Source organism: Hippichthys cyanospilos, chromosome 2, assembly GCF_059441005.1.
Source record: "Hippichthys cyanospilos isolate Australia breed blue-spotted pipefish chromosome 2, RoL_Hcya_1.0, whole genome shotgun sequence".
Classification (NCBI taxonomy): domain Eukaryota; kingdom Metazoa; phylum Chordata; class Actinopteri; order Syngnathiformes; family Syngnathidae; genus Hippichthys; species Hippichthys cyanospilos.
This window is the reverse complement of record NC_142370.1, coordinates 12966787-12978910: the sequence shown is the minus strand read 5'-3', so window position 1 is coordinate 12978910 and position 12124 is coordinate 12966787. Positions and strand designations below refer to the sequence as shown.

At 40.8% G+C, this 12124-nt stretch overlaps 1 protein-coding gene across 1 annotated transcript; it reads left to right on the top strand.

The window, feature by feature from the left end:
* Positions 1-1694: 1694 nt before the first annotated feature.
* slc35a2 (solute carrier family 35 member 2) lies at positions 1695-11026 on the top strand. Its single transcript, XM_088402526.1, has 6 exons — positions 1695-2078; positions 3240-3422; positions 3636-3787; positions 4214-4336; positions 6337-6890; positions 10848-11026. The coding sequence occupies exons 1-6, from the start codon at positions 2018-2020 to the stop codon at positions 10873-10875; spliced, it is 1101 nt and encodes a 366-aa protein (XP_088258652.1). The 5' UTR covers positions 1695-2017; the 3' UTR covers positions 10876-11026.
* Positions 11027-12124: the final 1098 nt, after the last annotated feature.

Below are 12124 nucleotides of genomic sequence, written 5' to 3'. Positions count from 1 at the left end.
GCATGGGAAGGGGGATCTATATTGTCTCTTCGGGCTATGCCGGGGCCCCATCGGGTGCAGACCTGGCAGGTCCAGGCACTCGCAGATGAGCCGTACCTCCAGGCTTGGCTCCAGAGGAGAGCCCCGGTGAGCTGTGTCCTGGGTATATTAGCTGCGCTTAGTCTGGTCCCTCACCTATGACCTGTTTGTCACGGGTGACAACTTCGCTCCTCCGATCACTGTGACACGCATACCCTTCCACGGTCCACCATGGTAAGGTGATGGCTCACAGAGGGTATACATTGGCATTTACATCATCAAGCTTTTTTCTGCAAGAATTTGTATTTTTCGTATTTTTATAAACTAGCTAGCTTTACTTGAATGTCTCCCTCTCCCTCATTCGACCCTGTTATGCATATAATTAGAAAAAGACAATGATTTTTTTTTTATTTTTTGTCCTTCTTGTTTACATTATTGTGTTTGTCCTCGTGGTCAGCAGTAACAGCTAGCTAAACAGTTTCTACTCCTGAGGGGAAAGGTAACATTAGCGCGGATTTGCAAGACTGTTATTTACAGTGTAATTCGAGTAAATGTATTCATTTATCAAATCATGTAAGAAAAAGTGTACCATTGATCTGTAAAATGAGCTAATCTAATCTAACAGTTTATTACTGTTGATAATTTCGATTACACCGGCTTTGTCCGCAAAAAGGAGACTCCAAGGCACCGATATTTACTGATGGTCACTTTCTTCCAACAGCTCACGCCGTTGAACTGTCACGTACAAAAAATATATCAGCTACGGCCAACATTGTACACGTTTAATGCACATAGGCTACATACAAAACATAAACATATACGTACCACTTTGGGCTGCTACAGACAAAGCTGGAGAACACTTTCTTTTTAAATCTTAAGTTAATAGCGTGCCGTCGCGTTTGACGTAATGACAGCGAGAGCATTACTTTCTCGGAAGCGACCTTAAATAAACTTAGGGGTTGAAATGTGTCCAAAAAGAAATACTATTACTCTGGTGGATTTAGAAATAATATCTAGCTGATTCAAACTGAAATACAAAATGAAAATCGAACTGGACAAAGTTGAATTGACTATCAACTCAACAGCGTTATCTTCAGGCAAACGAACGGCACTTACATTGGCAACCGCCACATCGACAATAGTTGTTTGTCGTACCTGGTGACATATGATATTGCTAAAGCTAACAACCAGGGTTTCGCGCAGTGCTTCTCAAATAGTGGGGCGGGCCCCCTCGGGGGGGTGCGCGTGACCCCAGGAAAAAGGCTTTTTGTCATGCGAACAGTAAAATGAGAATTTTCAGCATTATTTTTTTTGTTTCGGGCACTTTGAGGCACCAGGTTATTTTTTCTGTTAAGCTGTAACCAGTCTAAATACCGTTAAAATAATCAACAGTTGTTAAAAGTTGATTCATACTGTTTTATTTGTTTTTTCTTTTGTCATCGAGTTAGAAATATCAGTGTTCCGCAAAAAAATTCAGGGGGACTTCCGGGTTAAGATGGCGGGTTGATCTGCACGTCCTCGACCCACCAATAGTTGTCCACCAATGAGACCCCTCCCATTTATTCTCAACAACCAATAAGGAATCCCTTCTAGCTCAGCAGCCAATAGAATCACTGGTACGCCCTGAGACGACCAAGATCGATGTTGTTTCCAACAACAGTGAAGAGGTATCACTTTTATACGAAACTCGTTCGGCTTGTTTGATAAGGATTATTTTCCGAAGACTACATCCAGACAGAGTGACACGTCATGCCAAGGTGTCTCGCGCGCCAACTCAGCAACGAGTAGTCTGCTCATCTGAACGTCACCGTTCTTTGGCGGACTGCCTCCTCCAGCGTATCCGGCGACCTCTCCGTGTTGCTGCAACTCTTCGACCCGGTTAAGTCTGTCTCTTGAACCCCAACGCTCGTCAGCCAGCCTTTTTGAAGCGCACGGCCGGGCTTACAATTTGTCTCGACGCCGTGAGCCTCTGCGGGGCGTTAGCTGGGCATGCGTTAGTATGGCTGATGGAAAACCCAACCTGGCCGAGGACAGGACGACGAGGCGGGGCCACATTGAAAGTAAGAGCAGGTTGTGGGCAAAATTGAATTTTGTGTTCTTATAGACGATGTGATGCTGAAAGTTTTAGTGTATTACATGCCGTAAACGAGCCGGAAACTCGATCGACGAGATTTTAGAACGAACACTTAGTCGTTCAGCCGTGACGTCACTGTGGTACAACGTGAAGTGACCAGGTGAAAAAAAAAAAGTGGTGAGCTGGTGCTTACGTGGAGAGGTGCTGCAAGTCGCGTTACTACTTACACCCATTTGTGGGAGTGTTACGGAAGTGAACGAGTTTGTTTTTTTGGGGGGGAGGGGGCTTTACAGATAATAAATCTAGCAAACAAACCACCTACTTTCTACATTAATAGTGGTACCTCAAGTTACGTATTTAATGGGATACTTTACATTTTTGCCATTTTCATAAAAAAAATATGTCTTTAATTAATCTCATATTTTTAAAATTTTCCTATAAAAAATTATTGAACAATGTTTTCTTGAACATGTAAATAATTAATTCGCTTTAAAAGCATATTTTCTAGCAGCTATTGACTGAAAATGTCGTCACGGTTGCTGGGAAATCAGGTGATGATTCATTTTGATTGACCTGTTGACCTCGATTTGGTACTGTGACAATCATTTCTTGTCTTTATTCATTACTATTTCAAGAACATGATTCTCAAACAGAGAAGTACAAAAGTAGACGAATAGCAAAGAATAAGCCTTGGTGTCATATTGTGAGCCGTTTTCTCTAATTGTCAACCATGTCCCCAAATTCTTCCTGTCCACTAGGAGTATATTGACAAAACATTGATCATCTGTGTGCACAGTCTCTTTCAAATGTCAAAAAACAAAATCTCATGAGACCCTTGAATCTCGTATCCCAAAGCACCACAGAGAGCTGAGTGAATGCTTCCCCAGAATTGTTGGAAATAAATGCATTCCCAGATCATACATATGTGATTCGATTCAATGTTGGGATAATGAAAGGAGTCACACCAGCCAAACACGAGTGCTCCGCAAAAAAAGGTGTCAAGAAAGATGAGTAGGTGGTGGAACAGAATCTGAATGATACCATTTGAGTTATCTGGTTGGAACTGAAGCCCATTAGATGTGGAAGGAAATTTAACACTGACCGATGACGACATGTTTGTGTGCTTGTTTGTTGACGTTGGTGCCAGTGAACCACAAGCTGAAGTACATAAGTCTGGCTGTCCTGGTGGTTCAGAATGCATCGCTCATCCTCAGTATCCAATATGTACGCACTTTGCCCGGCGAGCGCTTCCTGGCCACGTCAGCCGTGGTCATGGCGGAGGTCCTCAAGGTGCTGGCCTGTCTCCTCATCATCCTGATTCAGAAGAGGTGTAAGTTTTGTCTCCCTTTGATCATTTCAGTATTCTCAAGGTGTTACTAAAAAAAAACGGAAACAAAAATGACAAGCCAAATTCGATAAGATTTGGAATACTAGAAAATATAAAATCAGTAACCGCCAGTTATTCTTTTTACTATTCCTGTCGAGTAATTTATTTTTTCCACGTTTCTCGTGTTTGTGTGTGTTTATACGCGTGGCCCATCAGTCAATGGAAAGGAGACAGTGTCGTTCCTGGTGAACACCATCCTCGTTCAATACAGGGACACGCTGAAGCTCGCTGTTCCTTCTCTCATCTACACACTGCAGAACAACCTGCAGTACATTGCTGTCTCCAACCTGCCTGCTGCCACCTACCAGGTCACAACATGCATCACAACCACAAGTCATTGTAAATGCTAACGTACAAACAATGCTTAAGAATTGTTTTACTTTTCTTCTTGCTCAGTTTACTGCATAGTTTCAATGAACTTATTCAGGTTTAGGCAGTTTCTCAGCATCGTTGCTTAGGTAAAAACCAATCCCTCATTGAGGCTGTAGGTATCAAATATCCATTTTACCTTGGCTGGCAGTGGCTTCCAGTTAACATATATCTTTAACAGCTGTCAAAGGCAATGATTGAGTTTTAAGTCAAATATCACATTCAGTGCACTCACTTATTATTTAAGTATGATAACAAGCTCTGCATTAGAGACAATTAAAAAATCTAGATTATTATTTAAGGTCTACAAAAACTCTACAAACTCTTGATGGTGATGATTCTGACTGTGATGGTTGCTTTTTCAGGTCACGTACCAACTGAAGATCCTGACAACGGCACTCTTTAGTGTGCTGATGCTGAGGAAGACACTGTCCAAAGTGCAGTGGTTTTCACTATTGCTGCTTTTCATTGGTGTCGCAATTGTACAGGTAGGTTGCGCCTCTTCACTCATGTCTTCTTAGACTATAGCGAGGCCTCCCCTTTTATTCGGTTGACTTACTGAGGCGCGCATCAGCACTTCACCTTGCTAACTACACGAGACGGCAGGAGAATTACACGTTTGTATATAAAACAATCCCTTATTTGAGCCTTTAATTAAGTTGACTGGCTTAAGGCTAATGCTTGCACATAAATGAGCTGAGTATGTATCTTTGTTATAACCAGGAGTGCGTATAATCAGCGCGTAGGTACGCATTCGTAATAGAGCGGTACGATTATGGCCAGAATAATAATATTGAAATCACGATTAGTCATCGTGCTTGGTCAAAATGTCTATTTATTTTTCTTCTTTTAAACAAGCGGTATACAAACAAAGCTTCAAGGCTTGATACTTACAAATAATAATTGTAATAAACTAAATAGATATGGTAAATAATAATAATAATAGTAATACAGTAAACTAAATAGATAAAGTCAATAATAATTTAAAGAAATTTACCCAAGCCATGACAAAAACTTATGGCACAGGTCAACACAGCTAACTTTCTCGCTGAGTGCAAACCAAAAAAGAAGCCTACTTGGAACCAACCATGTTATATACTTTTAGGCAATTTCTAATCACTTAGCAGTTAAAATGTCTTTTTTGGACATTTTAAACCAAATGTATTCAAATTTTGGGTCTAGGTAACGCTGTATATATTAGTAATCAGGTGAGAAACTATGCCATTTCACTCTGGTCAATCATATATAAGGGTGAGAAAAGAAGAGACTTTAGTCATGCAAATATATGGGAAACATTGACCCCCTGTGGTAGAATGACAAAGTGCTTGATTTGACATGTAAAACCTGCTTTTAAATGTTAATATCGCAGAGGATAAGCTTAATTAATTGTTGCAGCCACAATCGTGATCACGATTAAAGTTCGATTCATTGTGCAGTCCTAATATAAATATCCTTGTGTGTGTTAGATTTTTTTTAAGCTTGTCTACAAACACACTAGTCATCAGTATACTGTATTTAGACTATATAGGGGCACAAGACATATTCTAAAGAAAAAAATTATTTGACAAAGATTATTATAAATAAAAACAAATGATCAAAATCAAAACTTGAAAAAAATATTGACAAACTAAAAGCTTTTTTTTTAATAACTTACTAAACCAGATGTGTACACAAAACTAAACAAGGGACAATTTCTGGGAAAATCGCTTTTGTTTTTGTGTTTGTAACCTTTCTTTGAATGTTGCACAGCCATACGGCATCTGGCTCCCAAGCATCTAAATGTGATGTAACGTTTGAAAAATGAGGTCTGAGCTTGTTATAGCCATATTCCCCAGTGAGAGTAGGCTAGCCTAAGATAGGCTAGCTTAGCCTTCTTCGTATTTCTTGATTATTTCCAGCGTCGTTTCCATATAAAGCATCTTCTTACTTTTTTCTTTAACATCACTAGCAATATTAGGACCCATGGCTAACCAATTCAAGTTTGAATGAAGCACTTTAATGCACTATAAATACGTTTTTGTAAGCACTCACAGGAGAATAACGATTTAATGTTCCGCCATTTTGGACCGAGTGACGCCGACCAATAGCAGACCAGCGTCTTAGTGCCTCCAGAACGCCGACCAATAGCAGACCAGCGTCTTAGTGCCTCCAGAACGCCGACCAATAGTAGACCAGTATATTAGGGAGTCTTGACGCCGACCAATAACAGACCAGCATTGTAGTGAAGTGAAGTGGCGCGTGTATAGACATGTGCGCGCGGAGTGACTTGCAGTCACGCACGCACACTGACCGCTGAGGTGTCATAAGGGGGAAAAATGGCATAAAGAGGGGACAAAAAAAAAACACCGCGGCCCATATCGTAAGAGGAAAAAAAACCATAAGGCAGGGACTAAGGGTTCACTATATCTTGATTCCGACTGCATATTGGGCAAAATCAAATGCATTTTCGCGGAAACGCTTCTTGTGTGACTCTTTTATTGGTCGATAGGTCCAGCAAGGTGGTAACAAGGAGACGGAGAAAGACAATCAGAACTATGTGGCAGGCCTGTCGGCTGTGGTCATCAGCTGCCTGTCGTCGGGATTCGCCGGCGTCTACTTTGAGAAAATCCTGAAGGGCAGCTCGGCGTCCGTGTGGGTGCGCAACGTGCAACTTGGCATCTTCGGCATGGCGCTCGGCACGTCGGTGCTGTTCTGGAACGACGGCGCCGCCGTAGCCCGCCGTGGCTTCTTCTCAGGTTACACGCCGATGGTGTGGTGCGTCATCTTCAACCAGGCCTTCGGCGGCCTCCTGGTGGCCGTGGTGGTCAAATACGCCGACAACATCCTGAAAGGCTTTGCCACCTCCTTCTCCATCGTTATCTCCACCGTCATGTCCATCTACCTGTTTGCTTTCCGTGTGGACCCGCTCTTTGCCGCCGGCGCCGGGCTCGTCATCAGCGCCGTCTACATGTACAGCCTCCCTAAATCCTCAGTCAGCTTGAATTCACCTTCCTCGACGTTGAGAACTGAGGATGGCGCCAATGTGGAGGCCGTTCAGACAAAGTCAGTGTTGGTCAAGTGACCCTTCAATCCCCTTCTCAACTCTGTCTTTCGCTGGCTGTGTTCAAAATCATTCTTTAATTACCGTACTGTTCGATGGTGACCAGGAAGCAAAAATCTGCAGGTCTTTTAACAACTCCTCAGTCCTATAGTTCATTTTGAGTGCCACTGGGTGGCGTCAAAGCAATACTTTTATATTCCATATGGCTTTGGACTGAACTCAGTAAGCGCAAATCGGTCCCTCGCAGTAAAAAAAAAAAAAAAAAAAAACACAACTTTTTTTTAACAGAGCGGACTCAACAGTACACTCACAGATCATTCTTAGCGAGTAAAACTTCTCTAATTAATAGTCAATGAATGCTTTGAAGTTTTAATATAGTGTTTTAGGTTGAGCACTTTATGTCCATCCCGGTGGTGATGGTGTGCTCACCATCAAGTAAAGATTTTGGCGCCCAACACATCAATTGGTTTAGTGCCAATACAATATCTTTGAATTAAAAAAAGAAAAGGGGGGAAGAAAATCTCAGTGCATTGCCTCATGAGATTTATTTTAATTTCAATGTTGGCACTCACTACTAAAGATGTAGTATGAGATACATTAAGGGCACTATACAGTGCGGCTGTAGCAATTTTTATGAAACTGAGAGCTACTTAGGTACTGATTAATGTGAAGGACTACTGACTTCATACAGGCTTCTGAAATAACAAACTTGCTCAAATGACCTTTTCATGATATTTTTTTTTAATATATAATATATGTATATATTTTAGCAATGTGAGGGCACTAATCATGTTAATTATTTCTCATAATCAACCATGATTGAGCACCTCTCCATCATTTCTTAGAAATGACAGTATCCCACCTCTGGTGAGCTATTTTTTAAAACAAGACCAAGGGCTGTTCATGGGTTCCTTTGGGGCATGTTAGGGACCCCCGGTATAAAGATTAGCTTCTGCTCCCTTCCAGGAATTGACTCACTTCAAGTTGGCTCATCACTCTCAAGTGGAGTTGGGGAAAACTGAAAAGTGATTATTGATCACAGTCTCTCACTTTCACTCACTTCTTGTCTGCTATTGATCTCCCACCTAACACACTAACTGGCTGTATAAAGCACACGGGAGGCGGCGAAGGAGCCTTACACGGAGAGAAGCCTTATCGATCCCTGATTGTCGTTGATCTTTTGTGCACCGAGCGTGCGCTAAACATTAATTGCTTGTTTATGAACTGGCTCAAGGGACATAAGATAGAAGAAGACGGCGTCCTGCACTGGAGAACTGAGAGCAACTCGGCCACGGACTTAAGACTGGTGCCTTTCCTTCTCGTGAGGACCCGAGCCTTACTGTTGTGTCACATGACCTGTGGCCACATCATCCGCATCAAAATCGGGACGTCATATCATCGTGACCGGGACTGCCGATGGACGTGAGCCGCTGACAGCTCTCCGCATGAAAAACTCGTTTTTGTGTAGGAATTGTCAGCGTAGCGGATAGTTGGCACATGCTAATCTGCTCGAAATCGTCCAGTCCAGTGTGGGAATGCTTGTTTGTCAATACGTGCCCCGGAATTGCCTGACGACCGGTCCAGGGCTTACCCTGCCGCGAGTCAAATGTGGACATGAAAAAAGGAAGAATCGATAAAACAAAATCCGTTATTTATTTTCTTATGATATATTTTTATGAGGTGAAAAAAAATCATTATGGTGTCATTGATGTGATTATGTTGAAGAAAAATGAAAATGCAAACAGCTTGCAGGGCTGGGTGATAGGGCCTAAAATTACTTAACCCCCCCACCCACACATGCACACACAAAAACCCATGTTGTAAAATGAATCGATTTGAAATGTTCTTTCTAAAAGCTGTCTGAACCAAGAGGAAGCTTTGCCACACCCTATCCCTTCTCTTACACCCTGAAAATTGTACATGTAAGCCAAGGTTACCTAATTGTCGTTTGTGACTTGTTTACACATACCTTGGGTCCCAAAATTCTTAACCGTGTGGATCAGGCATGTCCCGGATCCAGCCCAGTGGCCATATGTGGCCTGTGTTCTAATTCATTCTGGCCAAAAGTAAAATGTGTGTGTGGCCACTCATACAGTAAATCTATTTTATATTTCACCAGAAAATGGAACACATATGTGAATCACTGTCTTGGGTGCTTTCGGATATACACACCGAGCATGCTCTACCTCTTTGAACAAACCAATCTCAAGTTCTCAACATCATGTTTGTTGTCAGTGTCACCCCTTATGGTGTCCTTTCACAGCCATTTTTAAATGCAGACCTTAGCAAAGTAAAACAACATAAACAGAGTTGCCTGTCTTTCAGAGCGGGTAGAACTTGGCGTATGTTTTCACTGTAATATGAAAAAAGTGTCTGCCTACAGACTGTGACAACTTCAAAATGGGGCTGTAACATTATCTAAATATCATAAGATCCAGGCGGTACGATAATCATCGCAATATTTATATTGAGGGTGTACATTTAAAAAAAAAGTACTTTAATGCATGAAAACTCACAAAAAAAGTTGATAATGGGGTGGGGAAAGCGCAAGATTGTGTTTTCATCTCACCAAATCTGGCTCTTTGTTCACACATGTACAACAAATGAAGATTCAGTTCATGTTTTGTTTGCCATCTCTTGACAACCATGTTAGGAAGCAGTGAGATATGTTCAAATATGAAGGCCACCTAAAAAAATAAAAATGAAATCAATTTCTGCATTGAATCCCGAACATAGATTAATCGCCCAGCCCTAACAGCTTATCAGTTGCTAAAGTGAATGAGTCATGTTGAATTCTTATCAAAGGGCACACCAGTTGTGTTGCATGTTAAATGAGTGACACCGGAGAATTTCCAAACATGAGCACGTTTTGGCAATGTTGAGAGCTGGAGTTTTTAATCAATGGTGCGTGTGCGTATGTATGTGTGTGTGTGTGTGTGTGTGTGTGTATATATATATATATATATATATATATATATATATATGAGAAATCAGGGCTTTTAAAGTGTTACCACATTTGCTTGATTAAAAAAAATGCATTCATCATGTATTAACTCATTAATTACATCATTTGTTGTGGTGTGATTCTTAACCATGGGTTATGTTAAAGGTGGTGCTGGTTGGTATTAGGTCAGTGATCAGGTCACTCCATGGCTATTTCAAAGATGAGTGAGAAACCTATTATAACTAAATCACCCCCAAGGGGGTTACAAATGAAACCAACCTAATTTGCATTTTGTGAAAATATCTTCATCAAACCCAGGCAAGTTGAACTTACCATCCCAAATCCAAGCATGTTTTTGAGGCAGCTGATAGCAAGAACGCAAGCAGTGATAAGGCAACAAATGTAGCAACAATTAACACTATAATAATCAACACATAACGGGTGATGTTCAAACTTGATGGGCAAAAAAATGTTTAGGGATGCCCTTTTGATAACCTGATAATGAACTGAAACAAGTTTGACAGCTCATATTTCCACTACATATGCTGTATGTGTTTATACTGTATATGTATATACTGTGTTATATTATCCATCAATCTATCTATGTCTCTCTCTCTCTCTCTCTCTCTCTCTCTCTCTCTCTCTCTCTCTCTCTCTCTCTCTCTCTCTATATATATATATATATATATATATATATATATATATATATATATTTGTATCTCCATTGTGGCCTTCTATATATAATATATATATAATATGATATACACCACCAAGACACAACAAAGATGTCGTTACTAACATGTATTAACATTTCATAAAGTAGTGACAAACTATTTGTCCATGTACACCATAGTAAGAGGGACCATGAAGGAAGACCACGTGCCTCCATGGACTGCTGATGATTTCTTGAAGACCCCCCCCCCCAAAAAAAAAAAAAAAATCCTTGAGCTATTCGCCATTACGATTCTAAACATCAACCTCTTCCTTCTCTTCCTCTTCTGTCTCCATTGTGCAGGTGCGTCAGGAAGCAGAAAGGATCTTAAGATGCGACCTGTCATGTCACACACGAGAGCACCATCCTCTCATGGGCGTCTGAAGGACAGGTTTTTTATTTAAGCTTTTCTTTTCACTGTATTTGAAATGCCTGAATAATATAATTTCAAAGTGAAATTAAAAGCAGTATTTTGATATATAGCAGTGAATGTGTGTGCATGTGTTCTGTGATGACCTGATGTGACTGTTAATATGCAGGAGGTTCTCATATTACAACACTGCAGCTCGGGTTAGCATTTTAAAGGAGAAACCAAGTCAAAAAATGTTTTTTCGTAATGTTCTAGATGCCCCCACTGGTCAAAGCACTCTGATTACTATTGCACTCTGATTACTATTGCACTAATATGAAACCTCCATTTCGGTCTAAGGGGGCAGCCATTTTGCCTCTTGCTGTCTGAAATTAAAGCAGTAAAATCCACTTGTTTTAGCAATGCAAGGGGGCGCAGTAGCTCAGGTATTGACCAATCCCTCATGTGTTTTCTCAGTTTTATCATGTGACTTTTGCAAGCTGAGACATGATTGGTTGTTAGCCTTGAGAACTTGTGATGTCCTTTCCTGTCGACTGCAAATGTCAAAATGGCCGCCCTTTGAAATGGATGAAAACTGGGAGGATTTTGCAGCTTTATTCATATTCCACAAACGCAAGATTAATCAGAATGCTGCGTTCTAATTGATTGTATCACATAGAACATATTAATTATCAAATTTGAACTTTTTTTTTTTTTAAAGACAATAGAATAACTGCATCCTTCACTTACTTCTCTGTCACATATCTCGTCCACAGAGGGTGATGTCAAAAGGGGATGCAAATTCCTCGTAAGAATGACAATCATGTATATAGGGGATGCAAATTCCTCGTAAGAATGACAATCATGTACATAAAGGGTGTCAAACATAGGACCTGTGGGCTGGATATGGAAATTTCCATATCCAAATTTTAATTCAGCTCACAAGATGATTTTGTGAAACATTGAAAAAAAGGATTCGAACAGAACCCATTTGTCCGACGTTCATGATCAATAAACAAAAAAATCCAACTTTTAAAAGCAGTGCCCAAATGAGCACTGCAGAAGTGCCCAGTTGCCATGCTAAAGTGAAAAAGCGTGTTTTTTACAGTTGAAGCTGTAATTTACAGTTCATCAATTCGCACACATCGCTTCCATATTTGAAGTGACCATGATTTCTTCTTGGTGAGTTTTCAACTTCTTCTATCCTTCTTCTATCCTGTATGTCATCATG

Bases quoted from the DNA above. Each gene is read 5' to 3' on its own strand.
- slc35a2 (XM_088402526.1), top strand. From the start codon at position 2,018: ATGGCTGATGGAAAACCCAACCTGGCCGAGGACAGGACGACGAGGCGG. The intron at 3,423-3,635 runs GTAAGTTTTGTC...GTGGCCCATCAG, and splicing joins CATCCTGATTCAGAAGAGGT to TCAATGGAAAGGAGACAGTG. The intron at 3,788-4,213 runs GTCACAACATGC...TTGCTTTTTCAG, and splicing joins TGCCTGCTGCCACCTACCAG to GTCACGTACCAACTGAAGAT.